This window comes from Linderina pennispora (genome assembly GCF_002104995.1).
Source record: "Linderina pennispora strain ATCC 12442 chromosome Unknown DL89scaffold_45, whole genome shotgun sequence".
Lineage (NCBI taxonomy): Eukaryota > Fungi > Kickxellomycota > Kickxellomycetes > Kickxellales > Kickxellaceae > Linderina > Linderina pennispora.
In genome coordinates this window covers 35,403-50,096 of record NW_024468293.1, presented here as the reverse complement: position 1 = coordinate 50,096, position 14,694 = coordinate 35,403, and the positions used below count along the sequence as shown (strand labels likewise).

At 55.2% G+C, this 14,694-nt stretch overlaps 1 protein-coding gene across 1 annotated transcript; it reads right to left on the bottom strand.

Moving 5' to 3' along the window:
• Positions 1-13,786: 13,786 nt before the first annotated feature.
• DL89DRAFT_271411 (uncharacterized protein) lies at positions 13,787-14,694 on the bottom strand. The gene is made up of 2 exons (XM_040888920.1): positions 14,309-14,694; positions 13,787-14,242 (listed from the first exon to the last, which is right to left on the bottom strand). Exons 1-2 carry the CDS (start codon positions 14,623-14,625, stop codon positions 13,927-13,929), a joined length of 633 nt encoding a protein of 210 aa, XP_040739477.1. The 5' UTR covers positions 14,626-14,694; the 3' UTR covers positions 13,787-13,926.

The window sequence follows — 14,694 nt, the reverse complement described above, 5'->3', positions numbered from 1 at the left end:
CAAGCTTCCCGCATACATGTCGAATGACTATTTCCATTGAGGGCATTAGCTGGCATTCATTGTTTGTGCCTGGAACGCGTCCGGACATGCTAGTTTGGGGGCAGGGTGGAATTCGGGGAGCAGCAGCACATCCGACTACACATTGTGCCTGCGCACGCTCAGTTGCAGCAGGTTTGCATTCCGTAAAGTGGATTCCATCCAGCCGCAGCTCAATTGCATCAGCAGGGAGGTACGTCATTCGCGCATCCCAGTCGAGTTTCACGTTCGCACATTGAGCAATTGAGTACATAGATGACAGCTGGTGGTGGTCTTGTGCTCACGGGCACCTCTGCTCTTCCCACTATAGACGCCTATTTTTGGTAGCCTGTCCCCGTGTATTATTTGCCGTGGAACGAGGCGCGCCAGGACGCATTCAGCCCCGGGCAGTGGCAGCCCCATCCAGTACCACAAGACTATTCCCAGAATCCCACCTACTGCCGGCCACTGGGAAAGAAACGGTGCCAGCAAGTGGAATTGTGCAATGTGTGGTGCAGAAAAAGTAAGCGCATCACACCGAGAAACGATTGGCACATTTGCCTGATAATCTTCCACACACTTCGAAGATAATCTCATTTGTCCGCGAGCGAGCCGCGCCAAATTGTGTCGAGTCGAGTCAGCCGAGTATGTAATGCTGCTGTCCACAACCCCTTATGAGCACATGTGATTCATACATATTGAAAATGGAAAGCCCAGAGACCTGTTTTAGACATCAGGAAACTTGATCGACAGCTATGCACCCCCAGCCGACAGATCTGTCCAGCAGCATCACAAAAGAAAAGTGCAGCGTCTTTGTAGAGCTACAAAAGTACCCCGGGCCATTGAATGATATCTCTGGAAACAACTACATGTACAGGTTATAGAAATAGCATAGTGGGTGGCGTATTGACAATGTAAAAATAACCGTGGTCAGCTTTACCATTCACATTCTGTCGTTTCCAGAGCGGGGCTATTGGAAGTGGATTGATTTCGTTCCGTCGTGGACAAGATGTTTCTGCCAGTATATAAACCGGGCGCAGCTACGCATTGTTCTGGGCATTCGCTACACCTTCACACCTAATAAAGCACTGCGTTCCGCCAACCACATCTCTTCCAAGGTCTTTAGGTTTCCTTTCACTCCATCAACCATGAAGATTGCTGCTGTTGCTGCCCTGGTTTCTGTTGCTTTGGCCACTGTGGACCCGCTCGCTGAGATATCTGCTCACTGGAATGATCTGGGGGATCTCATCGACGACAGCTTGCCTATGCTTCAGGCAGCAGATCCGAAACTGTATGCGGTTGCCACTTCAGTCATCGGTGGTACCAAGATCACCCAAGCCTTCGACAGTGATCTTGTCCAGCAGGTCGCAACTGCATTTCCGCCAGAGATCGTGAACAACATCTTGTCGCGTGCTGGCATTACTGGGTTCACTGCTAGCGGCAAGCCCATACCTACAGGTGGAAGTGAAACTTCATCTGCAACCTTATCTCCATCAGCTGCATCGCCAACGTCTGGTGCCAGCAAATCCATGACAATTGCCTCATCCAGGCTGACTCTATCTGTCTCTGCCTCACCAACAAGTGCCTCGCCAACAAGTGCCTCGCCAACAAGTGCCTCGCCAACAAGTGCCTCGCCAACAAGTGCCTCGCCAACAGGTAAATCTCCATCATCAGGCTCGTCAGCTTCAGGTACTGCCAAGTCATCCGCCTCAGTGGCTTCAAAAAGTACCAGTGGCGCCACCAATGTCTTGACTGGCTCATTCGGCACTGCAGTCGCTATTGCTGTTGCTGTAGCACTCTTCTAAGGTATAAATGGAGATCACAAACAAACCGCTATGAATCTGTGCTTTAAAACCGCATCATATACATTGCGACATCGATAAGCATGTCTGGTATGTCGGGCCAGTCATCCATTGTGGTTGCAGCCCAGAAAAGTCGCCGGCGCAAGCAGGAAGTTTCTAGTATGCCGGACCACCGGACGCAGCAAACGGTGTGTTCACGTGATGCGAAGCATCCAATCACCGCGATAATCAGCTACGTCAGAAGCAAAATTTTTTGCGCTGATCCTGGATTTTGGGGGAAGGCACAGGTTCGCTTTGCTGAGACCGTATCATAGAAGCCACCCACGCCTGTGCTCTCCAACCCAAAGAAAAAATAACACATTATGTTGTTCCAGCCCAGCTTCGTTGCGACTCGTCTCTTGACTCTTTCCAAAACACCTTTGGTTATATACACTTCGCGCCTAGCATTTTCCACGACTGCGGTATCTTTGAAAAAGAAAATGCCTCCCAAGAAGCAAGTGACTGAGGATAAGGCCCGGCTGGGACGGCCCGGCAACAATCTGAAGATTGGTGTTGTTGGTCTGCCGAATGTGGGCAAATCGACGTTCTTCAATGCCATCACCAGCTCGGCAGTCGCAGCTGAGAACTACCCGTTCTGCACGATTGACCCCGAGGAGTCGCGTGTTGCAGTCCCGGACGAGCGGTTTGACTGGCTGTGCGAGCACTACAAGCCCTCGTCGAAGGTGCCTGCGTACCTGACGATCATCGACATTGCAGGTCTGGTGAAGGGCGCGTCGGAGGGAGCTGGCCTGGGCAATGCGTTCCTGTCGCACGTGCGTGCGGTGGACGGTATCTTCCACGTTGTGCGTGCGTTCAATGACCCCGACGTCGTGCACGTCGAGGGCGAGGTTGATCCGGGACGTGATCTGGACATCATCCACAGCGAGCTGCGCATGAAGGACATTGCGTTCCTGAGCAAGACGATTGACGAGCAGGCAAAGAACATTGCGCGGCTGGGCAACGGCGGCAACGCGGACGACAAGAAGAAGAAGGAGGAGTTTGCGACGCTGGAGAAGGTGCTGGAGTTCCTGAAGTCGGGCAAGGACGTGCGCAAGGGCGACTGGACGAACAAGGAAATCTACGTGATCAACCAGCAGATGCTGCTGACGGCGAAGCCGGTGATCTACCTGGCGAATGTGAGCGAGAAGGACTATGTGCGGCGCAAGAACAAGTTCCTGCCCAAGATCAAGGCGTGGATTGACGAGAACAACCCTGGAGACATGCTGATTCCGTTCTCGGGTGTGTTCGAGACGACGCTGCAGGCCATGGAGGGTGCGGACCGCGACGCGTACCTGGCCGAGACCAAGGGCGCGTCGGCGTTCCCCAAGATCATCACCACTGGCTACCACTCGCTGGACCTGCAGCACTTCTTCACCGCCGGCCATGGCACTGAGGTGCGTGCGTGGACGTGCCGCAAGGGCGCCAAGATGACTGAGGCTGCGCGCTCGATCCATAACGAGATCGCCGATTCGCTGATCCAGGTCGACGTGATGAAGTTTGACGAGCTCAAGGCCGCCGGCTCCGAGCCCGACCTCAAGGCGCAGGGCAAGCTGTACATCCGCGGCAAGGACGCTGTGTGCGAGGACGGTGATGTCGTCTACTTCCGCTCGGGCATGGGCAGGGCCAAGAAGTAAATCTGGATAGGGAATAAATCTAGCCCCTCGCAGCAAGTGGGAGGGCGAGTTTTGTTTACTCCAAAAAAAATTTAGTGTGGCTAGCTGAAAGCAAGCGGCGGTTTTCTTCGCTCCTTGAGTCTCAAAGCGCTATCCTGCTTATACTCATTTCTATTTTTCACTGCATTTCTGCAAAATGTACGCTCGACAGCACCCGGTGTATCGGCCGCTCTCGACGGATTTCGCTAAACTGCACACGCAGGGCGTCTCGCAGAACCACAGGGACGGCAATGCGGACGAGCTGACAGCACACGATTTCACATTCATGGAGCGCATTGGGCGCGGTGGGTTTGGCAAAGTCTACCGAGCTGTGCTGGCCCGCAATGCGCGGCACTTGCCACTAGCAAGGAGTTCAGGCGGTGAGGTGGCAATAAAGAAAATCGACAAGGCAGCGCTAAAGAGCCGCGCGGCGGAGCAGCGACTGGCAGCAGAGGTCGCGATCCACGAGACACTGGGCCACACACACATTGTGCGGTTGTACGACTCGTTCGAGGACTCACAGTATGTCTACATAGTCATGGAGCTGTGCTCGCATGGCGACATATGGCGGTACTTGCGCAATCGGGGCAAGCTCGACAAGTCCCTGACCACGGAGTTGGCGCCATTAAGCGAAGCTGAGGCCCGCCATGTGATGCAGCAGGTGTGCCGGGGCATTGCATACCTGCATGGGCGCCAAATCCTGCACCGCGATCTGAAGTTGGCCAACATCTTGCTGACAGAAACCCTGGATGTCCGGATTGGCGACTTCGGCCTGGCCACATGGCTCCGCAACGACCGCACAGAGACCACCACCATGTGTGGCACCCCGAGCTACATTTCGCCCGAGATCCTGGCCCGCCAGCCCTACGGCGTCGAGTCGGATGTGTGGGCGCTCGGGTGCCTGTTTGTTACGCTGTTGACCGGAGCGCAGCCATTTCGCAATGTGTCGCGGATTACAGAGGATGCGGTGAGGCAGATCCGGCTGCCGTACGACCTCTCGCATGAGGCAAGGAATCTGGTGCGTGCAATGCTGCGTATTGATCCGCGGCAGCGGATTACTACCCAGAGGCTGCTGGAGCACCCATTCTTTGCGCCGCATCTGCCCGAGCACAGGCTGGTGCCAGTCAAGGAACTCGCTAGGCAGCAGCAAAGACAGCAGCAGGAGCCGTTCCAGCAACGGCGTTTTCGCTCAGCCCATACGTCTCATAACCATAGCGGGTCCAATGTCTTGCCGCCGCGGCAGCCAGGAAATATCCTCAATCGGCGGCGGCACGACGACGGGGATTTGGCTCTAGCAGCACCGCCCCTCGATGGCCGGCCAGCAGTATCAAGAGAGCACGATAGTGCCGTCGGCCACGCTTACCGGCGGTCCAGAGATTACAGCCAGCAGCAACAGCCTTCAGATCACCATCAACGCCGACCCCGCTCTGCCGATGTGTCGTATTCACGGGTACACAACAGCGGTGACACCGGGACAGCATCAGCGAAACATGTAGATTTGCAGGCGTTCTCGATACGGCGGCTACCAGAAATGAAGCGTGCAATGAAGAACGGCAAAGTGTACATCCGCGAGGACCGACTGTTGGTGCTGGACCTCAGCACGCTGCCGTCGGTGATTGCCATGGACGACAGAGCGAAGCAGATCAGCGAGTTCAAGCGGCCAGCGCAATTGCAGCTTCTGTCGCCCGAGACAGCACATCGTGTATATGCCTGGGATATGCAAGCGCTGCCAGAGCGTGTGGCAAGGGGCGTACGGATTGCATGCCGTTGTGTCAGCTTTCTTCTGTCGCAGCAGAAGCGCATCCAGATCACAACACCGCAAGGCGAAGGCACGCTTTTCGAGAACGGCCCGCAGGCTGATTTTGCATTCGCTTTCTTCAACGGCATCAAGGTCACAGTGTCGCGCCAGACTGGCCTTGCCACCGTTGAAATTCCGTCTCAGCAGGATCTTCCCAACGAGATACTGAAGATTCCACTTGCTGCATCGCCACCCGACCACCGCCGGAGCTCCGATGACTTGTCTCTGGACCTGAGCGCTCTGGATATCAACAGGCACACGCGGGTCCCAGCCAGGGCGCGTGGGATCCTGAGCCATGCCATGGAGGCACTGCGCAAGGTGCTTGGATTTGATTCGCTGGTGCGTGTGTTTGAGGATGACAGCAGCGTGCGGGCGCAGTACCGCGGCGAGATCCAGTATCCGGTAAAGCTGGGGTGGGATCAAGATGCTGGCGACCTAGACTTTGTGCCGCCTGGACTTGTGCGCCGCTCCTCAACACGGCCCACAGTCGACCGGACAGCTACCACTACAACACAGACGGCAGGCTCGTCAACGGCCGTCAATGGGGGCAGCGGTGCGGTGCGCCAGATTCTGTCACGTCATCACAGCCGCAGCCGTATACCGCCAGTCAGACAGCGCCCACCGCCTGCATACTCTGGCCTGTCGCCCGAACCACGCAAACCACCACACTGGGACACGAATATGGTTGACAGGCGGGTGATAGATGATACACCAACACGGCGTGTCAACATGGGTCCGCTGACGCAGCTGGTGACTGACTACACTTCGCCAACCCGGACCCCCAACCTGCAAGACCCGTACCGGTTCTTGACGACGCCTGGATGTCTGCGCACGCCAGCGAACCGATTCCGGAGAAACATCGACGGGATCTCGCAGCAGCTGTTCGACGACGCTGGGTTCATCGATGACCTCGGATGGTGTCTTGTGGCTAATAACGGGCGCAGCGATGGTGACGATGACCTTGTATTCACCATGCTGTTTTGCGATGGGTGCCGTCTACTGGTACGCCAGCGCGAGCAGACCATCTCCTACAGGTTTGGCGATATCGTCTATGAAGGGCTACCGATTGACGAGTCGATTCCACCACGAGTCAGAGAGAGAATCAAATGGCTGCCCAAGTTTCTGATTGCCCTTGGGTTTGAGATTTAGGCTGCGGGCTGTGTGTAGATTCCAGAACATAGCTTTGCTTCAGCAAGAACTTGCAGGCATTAAAAGATGTTATTGCCGACATCTATGTCGACAGCATTAGAAAAAGTAACTAACGAGGCATTAGGGCGGTACGATAAAATAAACTAACACGGGGAGTGGGAGGTAAATGTGCGCGCAAGTCAATATTTGTTTAGTTGTCATCATGGGTGGCGTGCTTCTTGGCATGCCCGGCTTTTTGCGCAACCGACGACGCAGCAATAGCCACATTACGGCCAGTGTTAGCCGGCGCCAGCACCTCGCCTTGCGGAATGCACGTCGGTCCACACACGAACCTGCGTCCACAGCAATCACAGTGCTCGTAGTAGCGGGCGGTCTGGGTGACATCGTAAATGTACGTGGGTGGAGGCTGGATAACATGCACTGTGATCTCGGGCTGGCGGCACTTGCATTTGCATGTGCAGTCCTCGTCGCCGAAGCCGCAGCAGTCGTAGGCATTGCCGCCGCAATCGAACAGCATCATGCCGAACTGGCCTTGCGGGGCAGTGGATGCAGGCTTGGGGGCGTCTGTGGCCACGACTACACTGGCGATGAGCACGATGGCGCTGATGTTGAAGAAGGTGCGGGCCATTTTCTATAATGCTGGTATATGAAAGAGGGGCTAATGTGGAAATTTCCTAGGCTGGAGCGAGTCAAGGAGAAACCGAAAAGTTGATGAAAAAGGGGAGTGGATGAGGGATGCTTAAATGCAGAATGCAGGGGGATGTGAGGATGTGTGGCATTTTGGTGATGGAATGCTTCCCAGACATTGCTGACTTTATACCTGCGAATATGCTGAAACCGCGCCATTCTCCAGCCGGCGGTTACCGCTGCCAAGTGCATATTTCCCTGTCCTCTTCCCCACATAGCCAATATAGTCGATATTTCCCACACATATATTGGATAATAGCTGTTTTCTCTCTCCTAGACGCACCCGGGGCAATTATGAAGCGTCTCATGAATAAAAACATCGCACTCCAGACAAAACTCCTTCCTGCACCTGGGGCACTGATACCGCGCAGCAGCGCCCTTCACCTCTCCCTCGCAGCCAAAACATACAAGCCCTGCCCCTGAATGCTCCGCACCACTATGTACCTCCACGTCAATCTCCTTGTAATTTTCCTCCGGGAACAGGTGGTGGTACGAGCGTGCCAGATGCGGCGCTGACACGAGTGGTAGCCCGCACACATCGCAGTCAGTGGGCAACGAACACACTTTGGAGCGACACCGCGGGCAGATGTAGCCAGAGAACGACAGCTCATGGTGACACACGCAGGGGGTCGGCACTTGCGCATTGCTGGCACGGATCGGGAAGCCCATCTGGATCATATCAGACGTAGCCTTGGCGCTGACAACAGGTGGTGGCGGAATGCACTCAAACAGCATATCCTTCAAATGGATTTCGTCGTCGGCGACTGCAAACAGCCCGTTGGTTTCCTGGCAGATGCGCTTAAACACCTGAACCTCGGCCGCCAGCTGCACCATCGACACGCGCACCTCGGCATGCTTCAGTGCCGCTTGCGTCTGCTTGATATCACCCGGATCGCATGTAGTGAGCGACCCAAAAATGCACACAATCTCGCGTGACCCATGGGTAGGTGCTCTCCGCAGCGTATGCATGGCCAGCTCAAGGGCATTCTGCAACGACGGCTCGCCTGCCAAATCCTTGTTGCTCTTATCGCGCAGCGCGTTAACATGGTCAAGCGGGTTGCCGCTCAGGTCCGTCAGCTTTTCTGCCAGCCCATCCTTTGTCGAGATAATTGCCAGCTGTGAAATCGGATTCTGGTCGAAGTACTCGTTGACAAAGGACTCGAGAATTTGCAGGGTTGCGGCGATCCGTGTCGGCCGCATGTCGCGAGTGCCCATGTTTTCTGACCCATCAATTACCAGGATTACGTGCCGGATGATGCCGCGCTGGATTGCTGTGGTGTCGCGCAAACGCCGCTTTCGCTTCAGCTGCTCTTGGATCCCCTGGACTGCACTTTGTAGACTGCCTGACTCGTCTTCTTGGATTACATCCCAGGAGCGCTTGTATTCCTCTTCCCAGGCGTACCCGCCATCGGCACCCTTCAGACCCTCAGGTCCGGTATCGTCGATATCGATGTAGTCTTCGTCTTCAACTTCTTTTGCCATCGGTGGTGGTGTACTTTCTTTTTGTGTAGAGTAGAGCTTGGTGGATATAGCTGGAGAGTTCCAAATGGACAACGCTTTCTGAAATTTCGGCTCTTTCTTAAATCCCTGTTTTGCGATTGGCGTGGTTTATGGCCTTTGGGATCGGTGAGCTGTTTCTCCACAAGTCTTGGATGAAACCGCCGTCTACTTTCGATTCACTAGGAAGTTGGAAACTCCATATCCATGGAACAGACGCCATACAGGCACAGTGCTAGCTACCCAGTAATTTTTTTTTGCAGAAAGAGAGGGAACACTGGGTTTCTGGAAAGTTTGGCTAGATGTTTATATAGCATCGTCTATGCTGTCAAGGACAAGGCCACCTGCCAGTGACCCTTGAATCGCGCTTTCCCTTATTGCCGTCGTTTTCGGTTTTCGATAGTTTTATTTAAATGCTTCGCTTCGCCAGCATTCACGCTCTAGCATTCCTCGCCCAAACTTCCTTTAGCCAAGAGAGCTCCCATGGTGTTGCGGAGTGCATTAACAGTGGTGATGATCTTACACACCAGACTTGCTAGAGCAAAAATCTGTGGGCAATCAGGTACTATCCGACCAGCCACATATGTGCCCCAGCAGGACTAAGCTCCATCTGATGTCCAGTCCAGTTCGACAATATGCCAATTACATCTGACTCTACTACGACTGCGACCACATTCTCGACCCAGGCGACCTCAGGGCTGTGTGGTGTCTTTGGTGGTTGTTCTGTACCGAACACTACTCCAGCCACAACCGCAACAAACTCCAAACAGGGTAGCAACTCTGGCAATGATTCTGCCCCTGCACCGAGCACACCGGCTTCTGATTATGAAATCTGTGACATTGATGGATGGCACACCAAATTTCAGTCTTTGTCTGACACTGGTACCAAAGCGGACACCGAAACTGGCTCTGGAACTAGATCAGGGACGGGCTCTGGAGCTACATCTGAGACCGGCTCTAATACTGGCGACAGGCCAGATACCAACACCGACACATCTTCAGACACCGCAGGCGATAGCAGCGGGGGCAAGAAGCGTCAGTGCTGCCGTCCTCTTGGGCGTTGTCATTGCCGGAGCGGCAGCAGCTCTGTTCTAGTCGCGACTCGGCTCAGCTAGGTAGTCTCATAATATCTTTTGTTAGCACCTCCCTGAAGGTCTCACAATGGCAAACTTTTGCGTCGCTACTTGCTCAGCTTTCACGAATTTCTAGTCTACTAACCTCATTTCAGCTTATTCGGACAATGGCAACAACTGCAGAGACACAGCAGCTCATTGACAAGTACATTCTGATACAGCTGGTGGGCGAAGGCCAGTACGGAAAGGTGTACAAGGCAGTGCACCGCAGCCGAGGACTGGTGGTGGCTCTAAAAATCATCAGCAAGGTGAACCGCAAGCGACTCGACATCGAGACATATCGCGAGGAGATGCGCCTGCTGCAGCACCTGAACCACCCGCACATCATCCGCCTAATCGAATACTTTGAGACGGACACAGATATCTATATCGTGCTGGAGTACTGCAAGTGTGACCTGTCGGTGTACTTGAAGCGCAAGGGAGGGTTCCTGAAGATGGAGGAGGTGCGGGAGATCGGGCTGCAGCTTGTAGCAGCGCTAAAGTACCTGCACACGCTGGGGGTGGTGCACCATGACATTAAGCCGCAGAACGCGCTGATCGGGTGCGATGGCCGGGTCAAGCTATGCGATCTCGGGCTGGCGACGCAGCTGACGCGGGACGGCAAGCCCATATACGTGCACACGCTCAAGGGGACGCCTCTATATATGGCGCCGGAGATGCTGCGCAGGGAGCGGTATACGAACAAGGCGGATTTGTGGTCGCTCGGAGTTGTGCTGTATGAGCTGTTTGTGGGAAAGACGCCGTTCCGGACCACCAGCCTGGCTGACCTGAAGCAAAACATCATGGAGGAGGACATTGTTTGGCCGAAGCGGATCCCGGCACAGCTGAAGGAGTTTCTTGAGGGGTTGCTGCAGCGGGACCCGGCAAAGAGGATGCTGTGGCACGAGCTGCGGCGGCATCCGTTCTTGTTGTCGATGGAGACAGAAGAGCAGGCAATGCAAGGGGAAGCAGACATGGCGCAAGAAGGCGAGCTACTGCAATACCATTAATGTACAAAATTCATCCAAACCACGCTAAGGCAATTGATGTGCCTGGTTCATATGCATGCACCGTCCACTCTGATGTTGTCCAATTCGAATAAATTACGATACTGATGTACGATATCAGTTTTTTAGCAGTGAAGATTCGCTTGCAGACAGACCTACACAGCGCTATCCAGACGAGCTTTTGCGTATCCCTTTGCTGTGTTCTATACGCGTAATTTGATCCTGCCACCAGAGAGTAGCTATGTTGCTGTTCAACACGTGGAATGTAGGATGTGTTTGAGGCCGCAGGGAGTATTCCGTTCTAGACAGATCCGTGGCTAGTCAAGGTGCAAAATACAGGCGTCTCGGCTCGGGGTGAGGGAAATGGCGGGATGGCTAGGGGGCTGAAGGCAATCGATCTAGATCAGGTAAAGTGGTTTGTACATCTATGTCTTTTCTCCAGGGTAGCTTGCATACCTTTGTGTCATTATCGTAGACCCTTGGCTTTTCGGCGGGCTCTCCGGTGTTATACATGGGGCGAGCAGTGCCGTGGAAAGCATGGCTTAGCTGTGCAATTGTAAGCAGAAAAGTTCCCGAGAGCCCCGCCTCCCCAATATATGGCACCGGTGTTACACTGCAATGTTGGAACGCAGAGCAAGTGACGTAACTACCAATATAATTGTCCGCAAAACCGATCCAGATTACAAATGACTTGTGGACCTCTGTGTTCTGACTGGCAAAGCATCCGGTACATGTACAGCGAGTACTCGTCTAGCAGCAGTAAGTGCGAACTTATTTGCCCGTGGGCATTACTAATGGTCACGCGCAGGACGGAGTAGCAAGCACAAATGTGGCCGTGCAGGGGCGCTGCAGCCCGTTGCATCACTCTTTTTGCAGCTGTCTTCACGTAGAGCCCTCATCCAGAGCATGCCTGGCCTTAGATGCCGAAATAGTAACAGAAACAGCCGGCCATGTGCGCCTCGGTGTTCGCAAAAATTTCTGGCGGGGGGAAGGGGGGCCATTCTGCCCACACGAGCACATATAAACAGCAGCGCCGAGCCGCCATTGTATTTTCCTCCAAACCTGTCTTTCGTGAATAAAAGATTATCTCCAGTCTCTCCACTATCTCAATCTCCATCCCATTGCCATGGTCAACACCACAACAACCAACACCACCCTGGGGGAGGACCGCGGCACGCTTACCACGGGCAACGGCAACCCCGTCACCAACAACCAGACTACTCAGACCGCCGGCTTCTACGGGCCGGCGCTGCTGCAGGACTTCCATCTGATTGACAAGCTTGCGCACTTTGACCGCGAGCGCATCCCCGAGCGCGTTGTGCACGCCAAGGGCGCGGGTGCCCACGGGTACTTCGAGCTGACCAAGGACCTCTCGCATCTGACCTGTGCCAAGTTCCTGAGCGGGGTCGGCAAGCGCACGCCAGTCTTCACCCGCTTCTCGACTGTCGGTGGCGAGCTGGGCTCGGCCGACACTGCGCGCGATCCCCGCGGCTTTGCCGTCAAGTTCTACACCGAGGAGGGCAACTGGGACATGGTCGGCAACAACACCCCAATCTTCTTCATCCGCGACCCGCTCAAGTTCCCCGACTTCATCCACACCCAGAAGCGCGACCCGCAGACCCATCTGAAGAGCCCCACCATGATGTGGGACTTTTGGTCGCTGGTGCCCGAGTCGCTGCATCAGGTCACCATCCTGATGTCCAACCGCGGCACACCCGACGGCTTCCGCCACATGCACGGCTACTCGAGCCACACCCTGCGGCTGGTCGCTGAGGACGGCTCTTCCCACTACGTCAAGTGGCACTTCCGCACCGACCAGGGCGTCAAGAATCTGTCGGCAGCCGAGGCTGAGAAGCTGGCCGGCACCAACCCCGACTATGCTACCGAGGACCTGTTCAGCGCCATCGAGAAGGGTGACCACCCGTCGTGGACCGTCTACCTCCAGGTGCTGACCGAGGAGGAGGCCCACAACTACAAGTACGACGTGTTTGATGTCACCAAGATCATCAGCCAGAAGGACTTCCCGCTGCAGGAGGTCGGCCGCATGGTGCTGAACCGCAACCCCGAGAACTACTTTGCCGAGGTCGAGCAGGCCGCCTTCTCGCCGTCGCACATGGTCCCCGGAATTGCACCCACGCCCGACCGCATGCTGCAGGGCCGTCTGTTCAGCTACCCAGACACCCACCGCCATCGCCTGGGCGCCAACTACCTGCAGCTGCCGATCAACCGCCCAAAGAACCATGTGAACCACCACCAGCGCGACGGCCCCATGGCCTTCTACAATTTCGGCAGCGCCCCGAACTACGAGCCCAACTCGTTCGGCGGACCCTCGCAGAGCGCCGGCGCTGTCGAGATTGCCAGCAACTCCGCGGTGTCGGGCAATGTTGCGCGCCACCAGTACCAGCTGACGGATGCCGACTTTGAGCAGCCCAGGGCGCTATACAACCTGCTGAGTGAGAGCGAGCGGACTGACCTGATCAACAATCTCGCTGGAACCCTTGCGCCGACGCCGGCAGTCATCCAGAAGCGGACCCTGACTCACCTCTACCGCATCGACAATGACTACGGTGCGCGCGTCGAGGCTGCCCTCAAGAGGCTGGGCTCAGACATCTAGTTTCTATCTACTCGTATTGATCCTGTTTACCCACAAAAGAGGTACATTAACCATGACCCCGCCAACATTTAAGCATTTGTGACAGTAGGCAGAAATAACGGGCCACGACTTGTGTCCAGTGCCCAATATTACAAGGGCCCTCTTTTTGTGCTGTCGAGCTGCCCGCTGTCGACTAATACCTGCAAGTCAGTTCAGAGCGACCAAGCCCTGTAGCCAACGAGGATCTTATACAGGTTGTGACCTCCAGGTACATGAACGTAGACAGCTGAGCCCATCATCGCCCAGGCAAATACTACCGAGAGTGCAGCCGCAGCTACATGCTACAGCAGCAGCCGAGGATATATATAACGACAACAGCGGCGCGCTCAATCCTTTCCTTTCCTTTATTTAAAACCAGCGTTTCATTGAAAACACCAAGCATATTTTACATACGATTTTTTTGCTTAATCGCATTTGGGGAAAGCCTGCTTGTTCGAAGGCGCCTGGGCAAGCTTGACCTCAGCCTTACGGCGACGCTCAAGACCAGGCAGAGCACGGCCACTAGCATGCTTCCACTAGGGCAGCTCAGCAGCAATGACCTTGCCTGGGTTCTCACCGGCATTCAGGCGCTTGACCAGCGACGAAGACTGGGCTGCGCCACAGCCCATGTTGAACACCCACGACACCAGCGCACCCCACTGGTTCTGGTTGAGCTTGACCTTGCCGTTCAGGTACTTGCCCAGGCACGTGTATTTAGGAAGGTCGTCCTTGAGCAGGGCTTCGGCGGTGGACTTGCTCAGCGGGAACTTGTATTTGACTTCTTTGCAGCCCTTGGACTGGCACAGGTGGCCGCAGCCGACGGTGGGCAGACCAATGGGATCTGGAGCCGGGCTCTTGACGAAACCCTCGAACTCCTTGATCAGGTTGAGCGAGGCGGCGTTGACGCTCTAGCAGTACCCGCCCGAGGAACCACCAGGCTTGCCACCGGTTCCCTTGGGGCACTTCTTGGCCACATAGCCGTTGCCTGTGTCGACGTAGTAGTCGCTCACGTAGCAGCCGTGCTGCGTCTTGTCCCAGAGCTCGTTGCCGTTGACCTTTGTGCCTGGCGTCTGGCACGAGAGCGTCACTTGAGCTCCCTTCTTGTATGTGCGCACGACATTGCTGGAGGTTCCCGGACCCGACCGGCAGTTGACCGTGTCACCCTTGATGGTGTAGCCGGAAACGAGCTGCGAAGAAGTGGCGAGTAGAAGAGCGGCAATTGCGACGAACCTCATTCTTTTTCAAACTATGCTTTTGTTGTTTGTTAGTGTGAAGAGTAGTGAATTTCCTGTTTTTGATGGAAA

What these genes read in the sequence shown, in the direction of transcription:
- DL89DRAFT_271411 (XM_040888920.1), bottom strand. Translation starts at nt 14,625, where the DNA reads ATGAGGTTCGTCGCAATTGCCGCTCTTCTACTCGCCACTTCTTCGCAG. An exon ending in CCTGGTGGTTCCTCGGGCGG is followed by an intron (nt 14,243 to 14,308) that starts GTACTGCTAGAG and finishes TTTCGTCAAGAG; the next exon opens with CCCGGCTCCAGATCCCATTG.